Source organism: Mustela putorius, unplaced genomic scaffold (assembly GCF_011764305.1).
Source record: "Mustela putorius furo isolate JIRA1106 unplaced genomic scaffold, ASM1176430v1.1 tig00003834_pilon_pilon_pilon, whole genome shotgun sequence".
Classification (NCBI taxonomy): Eukaryota; Metazoa; Chordata; class Mammalia; order Carnivora; family Mustelidae; genus Mustela; species Mustela putorius.
The window spans coordinates 126,466,195-126,484,835 of record NW_025421987.1 but is presented as its reverse complement, the minus strand read 5'-3'; the positions used below and the strand labels follow the sequence as shown (position 1 = coordinate 126,484,835).

The 18,641-nt window shown below is 42.0% G+C and overlaps 1 protein-coding gene across 4 annotated transcripts in view; it reads left to right on the top strand.

Moving 5' to 3' along the window:
• The first annotated feature begins 320 nt into the window (after positions 1–320).
• Positions 321–18,641, top strand: part of CMTM6 (CKLF like MARVEL transmembrane domain containing 6) — a 50,373-nt gene continuing 32,052 nt past the window's right edge. Inside the window, exons 1-4 of one of the 4 annotated variants that reach the window (XM_045089009.1) lie at positions 322–564; positions 11,500–11,676; positions 15,667–15,765; positions 16,628–16,734. In XM_045089009.1, coding sequence (XP_044944944.1) covers positions 427–564; positions 11,500–11,676; positions 15,667–15,765; positions 16,628–16,708 — 495 coding nt within the window. In that variant the 5' untranslated portion in view covers positions 322–426 and the 3' untranslated portion in view covers positions 16,709–16,734. Of the gene's footprint in view, positions 565–11,499; positions 11,677–15,666; positions 15,766–16,627; positions 16,735–18,641 lie in introns of those variants that run through there. The other 3 variants (XM_045089008.1, XM_045089007.1, XM_004754295.3) reach the window with 3 other exon arrangements.

The following is an 18,641-nucleotide window of genomic DNA, read 5'->3' as shown; positions in this document are numbered from 1 at the left end:
ACAAGCCTGAAAGGAATTCAGAGAGATGCAGGAGGGAGCAATCCTGAAAGTCCTTTCAGACAACGCCCTGCACTCAAAATGAAACCACATTTCTTTCCTTGCTCTACAAGGCCCCTACATGATGTGGCCTCCGCCTACAACTCCAACTTCCTCTTCTCTCCTTCCTAACTCGGTCCTCAGGACATGCCGTTCTCTTTGCGCGAAGGTTTCCCCCCAAGAACTTCAGTACGTTGGACGAGTGACTAAGGCGCAGACGCAGACGCAGGGGTTGGGGGTGGGGCTAGAGCGGAGGCGGGGCGGGGCGAGGCGGGGCGGGGCGGGGCGGAAGCGTGGGCGGAGACCCAGGAAGTGACGGCCCTGCTGGTGGTCCTTCTGGAGTCGGTCAAGTCCGCGGCGACACCTCTGTGGCCACCGCGTTCCCGGGCGATGGAGAATGGAGCGGTGTATGGCCCCACCACGGAGGAGGACCCGGGCCCGGCTAGGGGCGCCCGGAGCGGCCTCGCCGCCTACTTCTCCCTGGGCCGGCTTCCGATGCGTCGGCTCGCGCTCAAAGCCTTGCAGCTGGTAAGTCCGCGGCCGGGGTGGGCGAGCCGGACTCGGGGGTAAGGGGTCTGGCCTCGGAGCCGCCGGCCTGCGGGCGTGGGAGGCTGCCGAGCTGGTGCTTCTCGACCTGCTTGTTCAGGAAGCGGCGGTTTCCACACCCCCAGTTCCTTCTCTCTCGGCTGGAAAGGGGGGCGTTACCTCCCGCCGTGGGGCAGCCTCTCCACCCCAGTCTCACCCCCCACTGGGTTCCCGGTGACGACCTGGGCCCCCGAGCGTGTTGCGCGGGTCCAGGAAATGCGTCGGAAAGCCTAGTCAGCCGCTTAGACTTCTTTCACTCCATCCTCTGTTACGACCTCCGTCTCCTCTCCCAGCTGTTAGGCTGCATTATCGACCAAAGTGCCTGTATTTAGACTTCCAAGTGCCTTTTGTTTATCTTTCCTGGTTCTTGTGGTTTTCCTGGTACGAGCCCGTGGGGGGGGCAGTTTAATTTGTTGGGCGAAGTCTTCGTTACTGCGCACGGCATTGAGATGGGTGTTTCCAGTGAATTGTTTCTGAGTGAGCAGTATGCGTATACGAAGTACACAGTGAAAGGACAGCTTGTATTTGCGCGCAGGTGGCAAAAGGAGGGCATGGTTTACCCCTCTCTGAATCTCACTGAGTTTTAGTTCACTTTAGGCAGTAAAGGTACCTTAAACCTCATAGTGAAAATATCAAACATCTTTGGATTTTAACTCCAGTTATACACATACGGACACACTATGTTCTGTTTTAAGCAACGACGAATATTTTCTGCCAGAGGAAAAGTCAGACTGCCTAGAGTGTTCCTAAGTTGATTTTGCTTGGTGTTTTTTGGTTTTTGTTTTTTAGGGTTTTGTTTTGTTTTGTTTTGCCTTTAGTCCTCTCAAGTAAAAATAGCCAGTTGGTTTCCTTGGGAAGAGCTTAAATTCTTAGAACTCCAATAACCAGAACTTACATTCTTAGAACTCAGATGACCTACTTTTATTAAATTTTTTAAAAAATGCTCTCAGAAAACAGGCACTACTTTCTGGTTGTCAAATGATCACATGTGGGAATAGTTTGGATATCACTTGGAGGCAGCTGAAAGTGTGGCCTAGGGAACTGAGAGCGTCTGGATTTCTCCAGCCTGTTTTTAGGGAGTTCCTCTCTGGTAGCCTTTCAGTTATTAACAGGCATCGAAGGCTCCCTTCTGCATTGTTCCTTTGTATCATGTGCTCCTTATACCCAGAGATACTTCTTTCTGTTCTCTTGTCAGTTCTAACAGGACTTTTATTTTTTTTATTTAAGATTTTATTTATTTGAGAGTTGGAGAGATAACACAAGTGGGCAGAGCAGCAGGCAGAGGGAGAGGGAGGAGTAGGCTTCCCACCAAGCAGGAAGCCCGATGCAGGGCTGGAGCCTGATGCCGGGCTTGATCCCAGGAGCCTGGGATCATGACCTGAGCCGGAGACAGCCACTTAACCAACTGAGCCATCCAGGTGCGCCTTAACAGGACTTTGAGATACCAGTGATGCTCCTCTGTAGTGAAGCTGAAATGTATCTACACCAATAGAAGAACTTTTTAGAACAGAAAAGGTTAGTATCTATATCTGAAGTATTCTTGCTGCCCTACAGACATCATCAGTATTGGCGTCCTGCCTGTTAAATCTAATTTTCAGTTGTCTGTTTTTCCTTTCTAATTAGAAATGGCACAGCTGAAGTAAAATTTTTCATTACCTTATTTACAGTTTAATAGACTGTGGTTCCTATCCCTGGACTAGACCTACAACCAGAAATTTTGGTGATAGACTTTTTACTTGAATGGGAGAAAAGGAGATGAATTTGCCTTACAAGGGTTGGTTGTTCCTGCTTGTTCCCCATCATAAGGAGAAGGAGAGAAAGAATAAAAACTAATGTCTCTTCTTGAAATCCATTTATAGGCTTATCTCGGAGTCCCTGCATGTTGGGTTCCAGACCACCACAGTAAAGCGAGTATCACAGTAAAGCCAGTCTAGTGAATGTTTTGGTTTTCCAGTGCATATAAAAGTTATGTTTGCACTATACTATGGTTTGTTAACTGTTCAAAAATAGTATTATGTCTAAAAATATATATATACATGCCATAATTTAAAATGACTTTTAAATTTTTTTTTAAAGGTTTTATTTATTTATTTGAGAGAGAGAACACAAACAGCGGAAGGAGAGGAGGGAGAGGGACAAGCAGACTCTGCACTGAGCTCAGAGCCCAGCAAGGGGCTTAATCCCAGGACCCCAAGATTATGACCTGAGTTGATATCAAGTCATATGGTCAACAAACCAAGCCACCCAGGCTGTCCTTAATTTAAAATATTTTATCACCAAAAAAAAAAAAATTTCCAACCATTTTCTGAGCTTTCAGTGAATTGTAATCACTGATCACATCATCATAGCAAATATAATAATGCAGATGTTTGAAATATTGCAAGAATTACTGAAATGTGACACAGAGACATGAAGTGAGCAAATGCTTTTGGAAAAATGGTACCAGTAGACTTGCTTGGCTCAGTGTTGCCACAGACCTTCGATTTGAAGAATGTAATCACCTGTGAAATGCAGTAAAGCGAAGTACAGTTAAATAGGTATGCGTTTATTTACTTATGGGGGATTTGTAATGTTATAAGAATACTTTCTTGGGGTGCCTGGGTGGCTCAGTAGGTTAAAGCCTCTGCCTTCAGCTCAGGTCATGATCTCAGGGTCCTGGGATTGAGCCCCACATCAGGCTCTCTGCTCAGCAGGGAGCCTGCTTCCGCCACCCTCTGTCTGCCTGCTGCTCTGCCTACTTGAGATCTCTGTCTGTCAAATAAATAAATAAATAAATCTTAAAAAAAATTATTTTAAATAAAATATTTAAAAAGAATACTTTCTTTAATATAGATTTAAAAAAATATTTTATTATTGCTTTTGATTTTGATTGTTGTCTTTTCATTTCTGCTTTGAGTGATGGCCTCTATCTCTTTACAAGAGTGTATATTATGGAGTTACCCAGGAAGTTCCAAGGAAGTTATAATGAAATTAAATTAAAGCTGTCGTCTAGCCTGGGGCAATAGGCACAGTCTTCTTTGCCTTAAGTCACATTCTGCCTTTAGATTGTTTTACTTTAGATAACTTTTTTTTTTTTTTAATTAAGTAGATTTGCAGAGCTCCAGTAAGGAAACACCTGTAATGAAGAAACCCATAGTCAGAAGAGGAGGTACTTAAACTAGGAACGTGCAAGCCCTGTGACATTTTACCCAAAATGTGGTGCATTTCCATGTCTGGGTATGTTATTCTAGACCCATAAATCTTATTAGAGCCTCAAAACTCCAAAAGGAAAAGGAACCTTACTCTCAAACTTAAAAATCAGACTCTCTGGGCTTAGGAAATTCTTAAGAGTCCAAAGAGATGGAGTTGGATTTCCAAGGTTCTTTTCACCATTTAAGGTTTTTACAAATCTCTGAGTCTCTGTGGGGTGTGCCGGTACAGAGCTGAACACCAAGCAGGTCGAGAGTGGAGCCTACAAACAGGAGAGGTTAGAGATAAGGAGTATAACCAGCTCTTGAGGTTTGTGCTCTTGGAATTCTATGGCTGTGTCTGCTACCATTCAGATAAAACCTTAATTTCGTCAAAGGCTTGTCTAAAACTTAAGCAACCCATAACTACTATCTGCCCTTCCAGAGCTGAAGAAGAAATACTCGGCTGGAAATGCAATGCCAGGAGTCCTTGCAGTCCTAAGTTTATGCAGTTTATTTCTTTTTCAGTTTATTTTGTCCTTAGATTGGTCATTATGCACACATACACATATTGTCAAGTTTTTATTGTTATTTTTGAGGGAGTTTTTATTTTCAGGGGAAAATTGACATTGGGCAACCTAGTTCCTTGCTAGTAAGCTGGTGGAATGATTTGAATATGTGTAATATTCTCTCTGCAACAAGCTGACATTGTGTTTATGGTACCAGTTGAATGTCCTGATGGCTGCAACTTACTGTAGTTATAATGACTCTTCAGACGGGCAATCACCAGTGATTTAAAGTGCCAAGAAACAAGACACTGAGAAGTAATTTCTCTTGTATTCATGCTTTCTTCATTATTTCAGTGTGAAAATTGATCTGTACTAAATGGTAGTGCTCTATTTTTAACCTTGAGGAAGATCCATAAGGTCAGCAAATTATATCCTTGAACCTTTGTGAGAGTAAATATTTGCCCAAGGCAAGCAAGGCCTAACCTAACTTCAGGCTGACAGATTTGTTTACTTGGACTTTACATAGGACTGTAGGCTTTGGTCATAAGTTCATTAATTCACAAATTAATGTTATAGTGAGGCCTTATAACGAATGGCAAACATTTGAAAGTTCTTTTTGTAAGAAATGTTTTAATAGTAGACTCTTAAAGATCAATGATGGAGACTTCATGTTTACTATAACGACTGTTAATTTTAAGGAAGACTGACGTTTCAGAAGGGGTAGTGAAACTGAAATGAAGAGAGACACAGGGTAGTCACTATCTGAATGTTTAAATCACCAGAACTGTGAGTAAGCCGCATTTTAGTCACGAAGATTTCCCAAATGTGTTGACCCTAGCACATTGGTTTTAATGTAAAATTTAACAGCAAAAGGGGAAATGCACATTAATCTGATTGTAACTTCCAAAATCCAGTTTTAAGGGAAAACCCACACGAACATACATAGTTGTAAAGTGAGCTTAATAAACAGCATTTCAGTGGGGCGGGGGATCAGGTTGGCGGGGGTTGGGGGGGGACAAGCGCAAGAATGGGAGTCAGGAGACCTGGGTTTTGGGTTGTGCCTGGCCAGCATGGAACCTCGCTGTCAGAGATTCACTCCATCACCTGTAGACAAAAGGGTGGGAGACTGCCCTCCAAGGACCTCCCAGCTCCAAAGGCTTGACAGTTCCCATAGTTCTGTTTGGGTAAGATTTTTTGTCATTAGAAGCAGTCACATTGACAATAATGTTGTTAGGTTCTTAATAGTCAGTAAGCCGTATTTAATGTGACGTCTTCATGTTACTGAGAGTAAAATTATGTACCAGAAAATAATAATTGAGCCTTTCAACTTTTAACATTCATCATGATTTCCTTACCGAGTGACCTTACCTCTCTTATCCTTAACCACTTTGGTATTTAATGCTGGTGACTATCCATTTCTTGAAATTATTCCTTCCCTTAACTTTCACAGTACATTTTTTAAAAATTTTTTAATACAAAAAGTGTTTGTTTACCAAAATATATATATAAATTAGGAAATACGATTAAAATCAGCGATGCCACCACCACCTCACCCCGTCATTGTTTAAATCAGGGATATGGAGTATGTTCACTTGTTTATTGAGGAGTTTTCTTACAAAGTGTTAGACCCCCATTTCTTGCTTGTCAGGTGTGAGCTGCTCTTTCCCCTCCTAATCCTGAACTGCGATAGTCTTTCAGGCCCCACACAGTCCTCTGTTCCTCCTGTCTTCTAACCAGCTAAACCAGGCCGGTAATCCCTGTTGCTTTCATCCGAAAGCCCTTGCTCCCTGGCCTGATCATCACGTAGCCACACCCAGCTCCTTAAACATTTTCATCATCACTCCCCACTCAGGTCAGTCACCTCATTATCCCTCTGGGGCTTACCATGCAAATTCTTGCCTTCATGAATCTCTTCTTTTTCATCCTCCACCTGAAATGTTCTCTGCCTATCCAGATCCCATGTGTCTCTTGGCCCTGGTTGAGTCTGGCTCTTCCATTTATCCTTGTCTAGCTACTATTAGTCCCTGAGAATCCAAGCATTTTCCTGAGATTTCCTGAATCTGCATATAAGGGATGATCAATTAGGAGGTGTATTGTTTTCTTATTTCTTTTTTTTTTTTTTAAAGACTTTATTTATTTGAGAGAGAGTCAGAGAGAGTGTGAGAGGAGAGGTCAGAGGGAGAGGGAGAAGCAGAGCAGGGAGCCCGATGCAGGACTCGATCCCAGGACTCCAGGATCATGATCTGAGCCGAAGGCAGTCGCTTAACCAACTGAGCCACCCAGGCGCCCCTGTTTTCTTATTTCTTGTACACTGATCTTGTTGCTCTATCATTAATGTGCCTATACATTTTACGGTGTTGGATAATAATACTCAAAATGCACTTCTTCAAAAAATCTTTTGTAATTGAGGTAGAATTGACACGTGTTCGTTGCAGGTATACAACATAAAGATACTATAGAGTACTGTCGGAGATTATATAGGAAGGTTTGGAATATCAGACAGATGGGGAGTCAGGAGAAAACTTCATACTGAATATAATTTGTAGTGCTGATTTCTTGGCCTTTAACTGGGAATAGGAGCCAGTAAATGTCCAAACTTGATATTGTACCCCTTTAATCTCTCAGGATGTCCAGGCAGAATCTGCCTCTTAATACTGCCCTGAGGCTTAACTCCTGTTAATAAGTTTGGAACAGGAGTGGTAAGGAAGGCACCTACTGCTGCTGGCTGAGCTGGGTCCTGCCCTTTCTTACTGAGAATAGACAAGCAGTCTCTATCTCTGCAGAAAAGATGGTATTGTCATATGGCTTACGCAGATGAGCATTCCTGATAACCTAATTATTGTGATATGAATGGCTCTTGAGCAACTTGTCTCAGACCCCAGATAGAGTCTTAGGTTGACATCTTCTCACAATTAATTGACTTTTATATACCTGAGGTCTATTTTGCAAATTTGTCATAGAGAAACTCCTAAAAGTTGGGTAAGATTTAACACAGAAGCAAGAATAAAACACATGGAATATTAGACATTTAGTATTTTATTTTACAGGAGACATGTAATTATGACTGTAATTATAATTACAGGAGACTAAGGAAGTAAGTTTACACAATGACTTTCTGAGATTTGTATTGGTGTGTCACTTTTTATCCTATGGTGTAATAATTGGGAACACCTTACCTAACCTAACATCTGTCTGAAGGTGGGTATTTGGGATATGCTGGACTATTTTATGTTTTACTAACTTGTAGGAAATCATAATAAAGGCTCTGTTTTCATCCCTGTATAGATTCTTTTCAGTTGTGTGTATATAGGAAATTATGTATTGGCAGTTGGAGGGGGAGAAAATCCCTTAGAGACCTTCATACCAATTTAGGTTTGACCATTGCTTTTGAACTTTTTATTTTGAAATATTTATAGATTCACAGGAACTTGTAAAACAAAACATACAGGGAGGGCCTCTGCACTTTGTGTGCATGTGTGTGTGACCTGTGTAGCTTCCTAGAGTCACTACCACAACTGTTCCAGAACTGTCTAGTCACCACAGGATTCCCTCCACCCCTTTATGGCCACACCTTTCCCCTCTCCCCTGGCCACACTAATTAGTTCTCCAGCTTTGTAATTTGTTACTTCAAGAATGCTGTATAAATGGAACTGGGCGGGTGTGTGTGTGTGTGTGTGTGTGGCAAGGGGTCAGTGCTCAGTGAAGCAGTCAGTTAAGCCACTGACTCTTGGTTTCAGCTCAGGTCATGATCTCGGGGTTATGAGATTGAACCCTGAGTTGGGCTTCACCCCAAACATAGAGAGTGCTTGGGATTCTCTCTCTCTCTTTCCCCCAGCCCCTCTGAAATAAATAAAGAAATCATTAAAAACATAAATAAATGAAATCCTGTAGTATGTAACCTTTGAGTTTTGGATTTTTTTCACTGCATAGTTTGGAGATTCATCTAAGTTGTTGCATGTGTGAAGTTCGTTCCTTTTTATTGCTAAGTAGTAGTCCATGGTAGGATATATCATGGTTTGCTTAACCAAAGAAAAACATGTGCTTGGTGTCCAGTTTCCAGAGCCATTATTAATAAAACTGTAATGAACTTTCATGTATCGGTTTTTGCACAGACATAAATTTTCATTTTTCCTGGTCACATGCAGAATGTGGGAATGCAGTTGCTGGGCCATACAGTGACTGGGTGTTTAGTTTTTAAGAAACCGCTCAGTTGTTTTCCAGAGTGGTGTACCACTGACTACTGTTTGATGGAAATATTTTGTAGCCTGGGTGGCCCGGTTGGTTAAGTGTTCTGTGTCTTGGTTTCGGCTCAGGTCATGATCTCAGGGTCGTGGGATTGAGCCCCGAGTCAGGCTCCACATTCAGTGGGGAGTCTACTTGAGGTTCTCTCTCTCTCTCTCTCTCTCCCATTGTACTCCCCAACTCATGCTTGCTTTCTCAATGCTCTAAATAAATAAGTAAAAATCTTTAAAAAATGAAAATACTTTGTAAGATAACATTTTTATAATATGCAACATATCTGCTGATTTTGGTAGCACTCTTGTTGCTATTAATATATCTGGTTGTTTCTACTGGTCTGAGGGGCAAAATGGCATTTCCCAATAGGCTTTGATTTAGGTTACCAGTCATTTTGATGGTCTTAATGCTTGAAGGAAACTCCCTTGGCTTTCACAAAACCACACATATTGCCCAAGTGAACCTCTCTTCTTTCTCTTCCTTCCTATTTCTAGAGAAGAGTTAAGCCCCAAATCTGGGCTTTGAATCCTATCTATAGAGAGCCTCTTTTCTTCGTTGTCTTTAGGCCCACCCACCTTATTGGTTTCTGCCTAAGTATTTAAGTTCTCTCCCGTATTGAAATTCCCTTCCCTTTGACCTTGTCCGCTACTCCCCTATCTGGCCGCTCTTGTTAGGCTATCCCTTTTGACTCTTCTGGCTCTATCCCACTGCTTTGTCTTCCTCTCACTTCCCACCATGTGTCCTATAATCTCAGCCTCCCTGGTTGACTACACTGCAATGGGCTTGCTGTTGCCACCAGCAGCCGCCTTATAGCTCAGTCTGATGTCAGTGTTTCAGTGTTGTTCTTACCTGACTTCTAAGTACCATTCATTACCCGTGCTTACTTTCTCTTTGTAAAAACACTTTCTCCTTGCTCTGCTACCTCTTTGGACTGCTGCTCCTAACTGTCCTTTGCTGGTTTTACCCCCTCTGCACATCCCTTGAATCTTGGGTTAGCTCAGATTTCTGGATAAAGTTGGCTTTCCTCATTCTGGGTGATCTCACTGGCTGATGCCCATGTATTCATCTCCACCCTAGACCGCTCCCCCGAGCCACAGACCTTATATCCTTTTGCCTCCTAGACACCTCCCTTAACTCTTTCACAAACCCCTCACACACAGCACCTTTAAAACAGAATGTATTCTCTTCCCAGCATGCTTGCCTCTTAAAGGGGGGGGGGGCAAAAAAATCCTGACTCTTTTTTTCTGCAGTGTAGTCCTCAGTATATTAACACCTTATATACAACAATGGGAGTGCTACTAAATCCCACTTGCATTTAATTGAGTTTCCAAATTCGCTGGACTTTACCATTGTCCATTCAGTACCATTGTCCATTCAGTGCATGGCTTTCTGACCCACGCGTGTCTTGAGCACTCTTGCCTCTGCCATTAGTTGACTTGGGTTATTCCCACTACTACCAACTATACTCTTTATGGTCAAACATTTAATTAAATATTACACAGACTGAAATTGAGTGGGAAAAGGAATTGTTTTTGTGAAAACTAAATTGAATGCTTTGGAAAGTCTGAAAAATAAATTACTACAGTATTTTCTGTGGAATTAAGTAAGAGTGAGATAACCGTAAAGGGCTAGTAGAATTAGTCAAAATCTAGAAGGATTCTGCATTCTGCTTCTCAAGTGTCCAGGTCTTGCTCCACTTCAACTAAGCATTAGTCTGCAAGTGATAATAATAGATGAAGAAAGTGGTTAATGCAGAAAACATGATGTGGAAGTGGAATTCCAGTTAGTAGGCTCAAAGTCCGAGAAAAGCCCTGTTTCAAAATATTGGTGAATAAAATGCCTTTTTGCTTTAAGTTAAGGTGTTCAAGTCTGTTATCTTTTTTCCTCCATTATTTGTACCCATGCTGATAAGGGCTTCTGTCACCTCTTGCCTCTCCCAGTGATTGCAGGAGCTGTTCTCCATTATCACTACGCAGCTCACTGTCTTCCCCTGGTTTCTTCCATCAGCTTTCCGACAGGACATCTGCCCCAAGATTGGCCCTTCCCCAGCCCCTTCTTCATGCCATAGCCAGCGAGAACCACTGAAAGCATAAGCCTGAACGTGTCACCCATTTGCTTTAAAACTCCTAGAATCCAGACTTTTTAAAACTAGAAATCAAGGACATTTAGATCCAGCCTCCGCTTATGCCTCTAGTCTTGTCACATCGATTTTGGTTTTTGTTTTTTTTTTTAAGATTTTATTTATTTATTTGACAGAGAGAGAGATCACAAGTAGGCAGAGAGGCCTGCAGAGGGAGGAGGAAACGTGCTCCCTGCGGAGCAGAGAGCCCGATGCGGGGCTTGATCCCAGGAGCCTGGGATCATGACCTGAGCCCGAGGCAGAGGCTTAACCCATTGGGCCACCCAGGTGCCCTCGTCTCAATGTTTTTGTGCTGCCGTCCCCTTCCTTCACGCTGGGTACCTGAACCAGGTTCACTGAACTTGTTCTGTCCATTCAGTGGAGGTGGTGGGATCTGTGCATGCCTTGCGGTGGGAGGATGCCAGGTGCTCTTGCCACCACGTTTGCGTCTGCTCCTTCTCTGCCTGGAGCTTCCTTCCCTGTCCTTCACAAAGGTGCCCTACCTGCCTACCCCCCCAACCCCCGCAACTGACCCTCCTTTCCCATCAAGTCTCCGCTTTCCTTCAGGAAGCCTTTCTGACCCGCAAGCAGAGGGTCCCTTCTGTGTGCTTTTACAGCAACACCCTGTATTTCCCCCAAGTCTAGCTTTTAGCACTTGGTAGTTAATTATTCGTGTCCCTGGATTCCCTTCAAGGCAGCCGGACTGTGAAGTTCGGTGGGGATCAGGTCCAGCCAGTAATCTCGTTTGCTGCAGTCTCCACTTCACAGAGTTGAGTAAACAGATGAGTTTTCTGAATACCGGTTTCTGTGGAGAACACTTGAGTAAACCGCTTTGCTTCTTTTGTAGTTGCTGTCCCTGCTGGCCTTTATCTGCGAGGAAGTCGTGTCACAGTGCACACTGTGTGGAGGACTTTACTTTTTTGAATTCGTAAGCTGCAGTGCCTTTCTTCTGAGTCTCCTCATCCTCATTGTGTACTGCACTCCCGTTTACGACCAAGTCGATACTCCCAAAGTCAAGCAGTCGGTAAGCGTGAAGAAAATAGAACCCCTTGACGAAGAACATGGCTCTTTTGGAATCTTGTGTAGTTTTGTCACTCAGACGAGTGTTGCTTTTAAAACTCAGCATGAGAAGACGCTCCCCATGGTACCAGCTCTGCCCCTGAGCAACTCCATTTTTCCTGCCAAGCAAGGGGGTGGGAGAGGGGGAAAGTAAAATCAGAAAGGGAGCGACAGATGAGGTCAGGAGTTTACAATGATTGGTGGTTTAGTCTCATTCACACTAGGCATTTTTTAAAGATTAGGATTTTTGTCACTTCGATTTCTCACATTTCAGAGCATCCCTCATGGGTTCTATAGTTGTCCATTGTGTTCCTGCTCTACACCAGGCATTATGTTAGACGTGAGAGAGAGTGATGAGCTAATGTGATATATTTCTGGAGCTTTTCAGAGAAAGTACCACATGATGCTACCTATTTTGTTTTGATTTTTTGTTGTTGTTGTTGTTATGAAAGAAGTTACCAGTAAGTGAATTAAGGCACTTGTTGAATTCATTGTTCAGAAATTTCCCTTTTAATGAAAGTGCACACGAGAATTTTATTTTCACAGGATCAGTGTTGCGTAACTTTCTGAAGACCATCTGCTGGCGCACATTTTTATTTGAGTAGAGTGTGGATTTGTGAGATGACACATGAGATGATTCACATGTTTACTGTACTTAAGAATGGAGATGTTTCCTTCCTCAGTAGCACTGGAGCTAATAATAGTGGTTTCTGAAGAATTGTATGTGTCAGGGTTGCCATTCATCTCTCTGAGGGAAAAGATACAAATGAGGTTGAATTTTTAACTGTTAAGAACAAGGGATAATGAGCAATACAAACCAGTAAGATTCTGTTAATTTTTTTTTTTTTTAAGATTTTATTTATTTATTTGACAGAGAGAAATCACAAGTAGTCGGAGAGGCAGGCAGAGAGAGAGAGGGAAGCAGGCTCCCCGCTGAGCAGAGAGCCCGATGCGGGACTCGATCCCAGGACCCCGAGATCATGACCTGAGCCGAAGGCAGCGGCTTAACCCACTGAGCCACCCAGGCGCCCCAGATTCTGTTAATTTTTTAAACTAATGGGAAGTAAGCATTGGGTCATATATTAATATAAACCTAAAAGATGTACTTTGTTCTGTATACCCTTTGGTACATTGATACAACATTGATCTTTTTGATAAGAAACAAGATTAAAATATTTTCCAGTTTAATGGTCTAACTAAACAATGAGAAGCGTTTATTATATCAAAGGAGCATTTGAAAGTTATTTTTTAAAAAGTTATTTTTAAGTAAGTACTGATATTAAAATGTTAGAAGGGAAAATAAATCAGTCATTTCATTCTAAAACAGCTTTTATAAATATTTTACTATATCTCTTTTGGGTCTTTTTTTTCTGTTCATAGGTGATTAAGAGACATAGTCCTATATGTTGTACGTTTCACCTAACATTATAAGGATTTCATGTTTGTTTAAAACTTTTAAAAATCACTTTTACTCTTGCTCTGTTAATGTACCTAAATACTTTCTAATATCAGAGAAGTTTTCTATTTTACAGAAAATGTTTTGAGAATGTGGTGGTGGTGGTGGTAGTGTCTGGGGGGTGGGGGAAAATAAGGGGGAATCTGAAGGGTGGGATCTTTTCTCTTCCATGCTGTTGAGGCCCAGGTTCTGTTAAGAGTAACAACACCCAACACTAACAGGACATTTACTGTGTGCCTGGCACTGATCTAAGCCTTTTCTACTGATTAACTCTAATCTTTAGAATAACCTCTGAAGAAGAACTGTTATTACTCCCACTTTGTAGATGAAGAAACTAAGGCACACAGATGTCAAATAATGAATTCATTCAAAGTCATAGAGCCAAGTAGTAGTATAACTGGGATTTGAACTCAAATAGTCTGATTCTAGAATCCATGTTTCTTCTTCACCACTTTCTTCTTCTTCTTCTTCTTCTTTTTTTTTTTTTTAAGAGTTGTATTTATTTATTTGACAGGCAGAGATCACAAGTAGGCAGAGAGGCAGGCAGAGAGAGAGAGGTGGATGCAGGCTCCCGTTGAGCAGAGGAGCCCTCTCAGCGGGATCTCAGGGCTCGATCCCAGGACTCTGGGATCATGACCTGAGCCGAAGACAGAGGCTTTAACCCACTGAGCCACCCAAGTGCCCTAACACCACGTTCTTCTGCCTCAGAATGGTTGTCTTGTTTAATGCCTCCTTAAATGTTCTCCAGATATCAGTAAATGTAGTTTTATTTGTATGTCACAGATTTGAAATAATATTCAAAGAAATAGGAAAAGCAGAGTAGTGCAGAAAAACCACCTCTTTTAGAAGCAAAGAGAAAATCTCTTAATTTTTTTTTTAATCTTAAATGCACAGTTGACATATAGGAATTCTGTATTGGATGCCTTATTGATATTAGATTTAGGAGACTGCACCTCAGAAAACTCCGAAAGTATCAGACTTAAAACCCTTTGGAATGGCCATCATTTTTACCAGTTTCTCCTGAGTCAAGTGTGCATGTCAAGCACTGGTTTCAATAGGCATCTGTGAGGAGCCTTATAAGATTATACCTGAGAAAACCCTTGGAAACCTAGGGAGAATTTCATGTCATGAGCTGCATCATGAGGAGATAAGGAAGCTTTGATAGAGTAGATAAATTCAACTTACAAGCTCATTTTGGGTCACTCACTTGGAACAAGTGAAAGCAGTATGTTACTGCAGAAAGCTTAAGTATCTAGAAAACATACTATTGGCATAATTTTATGTAGTTAATGACAGGTGGTTCTTCTGATTCTCTTTTCTAGAGTGCTTTGCAGGCACTGAAGTACCCTCAGAGAGGCCTTCCTAACATAGAATACAGATCTTCCCAACTTACAGTGGGGTTATATCCCAATAAACCTGTCGTTAGTTGAAAAATGAGTCAAAGTGCATTTAATGCACTTGGCCCCCTGAACATCATAGCTTAGCCTGACCTACCTTCAGTGTGCTCAGAACACTTAAATTAGCATCCAGTTGGGCAAAATCATTGCCCAAAGGCTGTTCGATATTAAAGTATGGACTCATGTAATTGGGTACTATACTGAAAATGGCCAACAGCCTGGCCAGCCATGTGGGTACAGAAGAGTTGTCAGCATACCTGTTGTTTACCCTTGTGACTGGTGGGTGGCCAGGAGCCACCGCCGCCGTGTAGCATCACGATGGAGGATCATCCCATACCATGTTAGCTTGAGACAGCATCAAGATTCACAGTTTAGAGCACAGTTTCTCCTGAACGTGTAATTACACCATTTAAAGTTAAAAATCCTAAGTGGTGGAACCATTTTAAGTCAGGGACCATCTGGACTTTGAAAGGGAAGAAAAATTTTTTGTTTCTGCCTTTTGGGTTTTTTGGCTGGAAGTAAGATGGATTTAATAAACCTTTGACTTTGATAATATCAGTATGTCCTTGAGAAAAACACAAACACACACGACCTTTTGGGGGAACTGCTCTTATTAAAAGATTATCTTGTGGGGCACCTGGGTGGCTCAGTGGATTAAGCCTCTGCCTTCGGCTCAGGTCATGATCTCAGGATCCTGGGATCGAGCCCCGCATGGGGGGGGGGTCTCTGCTCAGCAGGGAGCCTGCTTCCCCCTCTCCTTCTCTGCCTGCCTCTCTGCCTACTTGTGATCTCTCTCTCTCTCTGTCAAATAAATAAATAAAATCTCTAAAATAAATAAATAAATAAAAATAATTAAAAGATTATCTTGTGATGTGCTTTGAATACGCCATGTCCAAAGTGTGGATAGTGTTCCTTTATGGCCGGGGTTGGTGGGGGGTGTTAGTGAATGCCAGACTGATGGAAAAGTTAGAAGCTGAAGTATGTAGGTTTGGGCTATGTGAAAATAGACACAGAAAATACTGTGTTGCTGAAGTTTTTTAAAAATAAAAAACAAAAGCATTTGTTTCTGTCAACCTAACTATGTTCTTTATGCACATTACAGGATTTTTATCTTACTGCGGGAACAGGATTTGTGTTTTTGTTGGCATCCATCATTTTCGTTTCCACACATGATAGGACCAAAGCTGAGATCGCTGCAACTGTGAGTATCTCATATTTCGAATCCTTGCTTAGTTTTGTTTCCTTAGAAATACGGAACTTGGAAAGTACTTGCCAAGTGATACAGTATGGGAGAGTAGTTTGTCTTGTAACTTATTTTTTAGCGTAATTTTGAATAGAGGACCTAAGTGCAAATAAATACGATAGCCCTAGCAACCTAAGAACCCGTCTTTAGAATCTAGAATAAAAATCCATTTACTCCACTTATGAACATGTCACTGCTAATGGAAGTGGTAGAATTGACTTCGTTATCCTATATTTTTCTACTTTGCAGTCCATTAAAAATACACCTACATGCCAGGCCCTGTTCACGGTGTAGAGAATACATGAGAGAAATGATCCAAAGGTTCAGTCTTTATAATAAAAGATAGATAAATAAATGTCTTTATCTGGAAACCTTAGGGGAGGGGCAATTTTTTTTTTTTTTTAGGAGTTCAGTATATTATGGTTTTTCAAAAGGTAATCCTGCACATATTATATGACACCTTCAGACCTTCAGAGGACCTGGGGCAGCACCCTGTAATCCAACATATTAATATTTCTGAAGGATGAATATTCACAGTAAAAAGGATAAAGACTCTAAGTAGTTTTACCTCATGCCACTTTTGAGCCCAGTAAATTATGAAAACTTCACTTTTGTGGGTTTTTGGATTTGGGAATGACAAATCAGGGATCATGCACCCGAATTGGTGCTGGTCTTATGAACGTGAGTAACTGATAGCTGTGTAACAAATCCTCTTACAAATCAGCTGGGTTCCAGTTAATCCTTGTCTCATGGCGAAAGTGAAGTTATAATTAATTGACTTGTCAGCTAAATAGATCATTAAAACTATTTTTAATTACAGAACAACTCTGCAGGAGTTCAGAGCCTTGCATGGTTCTATCTACCTGTTCACAGGAGTGCTGTTTACGAAGCACACATGTAAAGAAAGCAAGTGTAAAACAAAACAAATTAAATTAATGCTGAACCTTGACTCATTCCAGCCACAAGGAGTATTTCTGCATGGGCACATGAACCAATGGGTACATGAAGAGAAAATCAGTTTTAATAGACTGTTATGGTTAATTTCAGTTTATATACATATTTTTATTGTGGAGGAGTATGGTAAGAGTGATCAGTAAAATGTTTTGCAGTGTGGATATATATTACTAGAAAATCATTGGAGTGGGGCCCCTGGTTGACTCAGTTGGATGAGTAGTTGACTCTTGGTTTTGGCTCAGGGTTGTAAGATTGAGCCCTTACCTTGGGCTCCGAGCTCAGTGGGGAGTCTACTTGAGATTCTCTCCCTCTGCTGCTCCCCCAGCTTGCTCCCTCTCTCCCTCTCTATGTCGAAAATAAATAATTTTTTTTTGGTCAGAGAGAGAGAGAGTGAGCACAAGCAGGCAGAGGCAGAGGGAGAGGGAGAAGCAGACTCCCCGCTGAGCAAGGAGCTCAAGGAGGAACTCGGTCCCAGGACCCTGGGATCATGACCTGAGCTGAAGGTAGTGGCTTAACCAACTTGAGCCACCCAGGCATCCCTAAAATAAATAAATCTTCAAAAAATAAAATAAAATCCTTGGAAAAAATGAAACAGAATTGAGGAAAATTGAGTTGAAGGGGGAAAGAGAGCATGGCATGAAATTCTGAGCTATTAAAACAGCTTATTTGTGTGTTACAATCAGGTGATGTGTTAGATTATCACAGTATTTCGATTTCATTGCATATATTTAAGAGTAATGGTAGTTTAAGAACTCAGTATAATACGCTGGAAATTACCTTTTGCAACTGTTTAAATTATGAAAAAATTTGCAGACTAGAATGAGTGAGGGAAGCCATTAAAAAAAAGAAATTGAAGTATGTGAGCAAAAGATCTGGACGATCATTTCTCTGGATGTCCTGCATGGCCCAAGGCTCTCAAGGGGATCAGGGATGGCTTCACAGACACGATGACATCTGGTCTGTCCTTAAATTATGTAATATGTTCGTCAGGCAAATAAGGGGATAGATACCAAGATGCCATCAAGCCAAAATGAAGACTCCAGAGGGGAGAAGTGACTTGGGTTTGGAGATGTGGGATTGGTAATTAATTGTAGGTTGGACAGACGTGTTGGGGTGTTTGGGTGAATTAGTGAATTTGGAGCGGAGTTTGCTTCACAGTGGCATGAGGCAGAATGCATATTCTTTAGGAGAGAGGGGTTGGGAGTAAAGGGTTAAGACACTGGAGCAGAAGACAGCAAAATGTTAAAAATCTAGAACAGGGGCTCCTGGGTGGCTCAGTCGGTTAAGCGTCTACCTTCGGCTCAGGTCCTGATCCCAGGGTCCTGGGATCAAGTTCCACATCGAGCTCCCAGGTCAGCGGGGATCCTGCTTCTCCCTCTGCTGCTGCTCCCTCTGCTTGTGCTTGCTCTTTCCCCCTCTGCTCTCTGTGTCAAATAAAATCTTAAAAAAAAAATCGAGAGCAAAGTGCTGGTTACCAGAGGGGAGGTGGGTGAGGGGATGGGTGAATGGGTGATGGGGACAAAGGAGTGACTTGAGATGAGCACAGTGTGACATACGGAAGTGCTGAGTCACTGTGTCGTACACCTGAAACTAATATTACACTGTATGTTAACTAACTGGAATAGGAATAAAACCAAAAAACAATAATAAAAATCATGGAGAGATGGGGTGTTAGAGGTGGAAGGGACTTTAGCCATCACCTGCATCCATTTTTCCTTTTTACAGAGCAGTTCTTTGCCCCATTTCTTTAAGAGTTTTGCTAGTGTAGATCCCGTCTTGACGGAACTCTCAGAAGGTTTGATCATATGTTAGAAGAGTACAATGAGGAAGTGATTTTAAGGAAGAGGGAGTAGGTTGTAGTGTCATGTTGCTGTGTCATT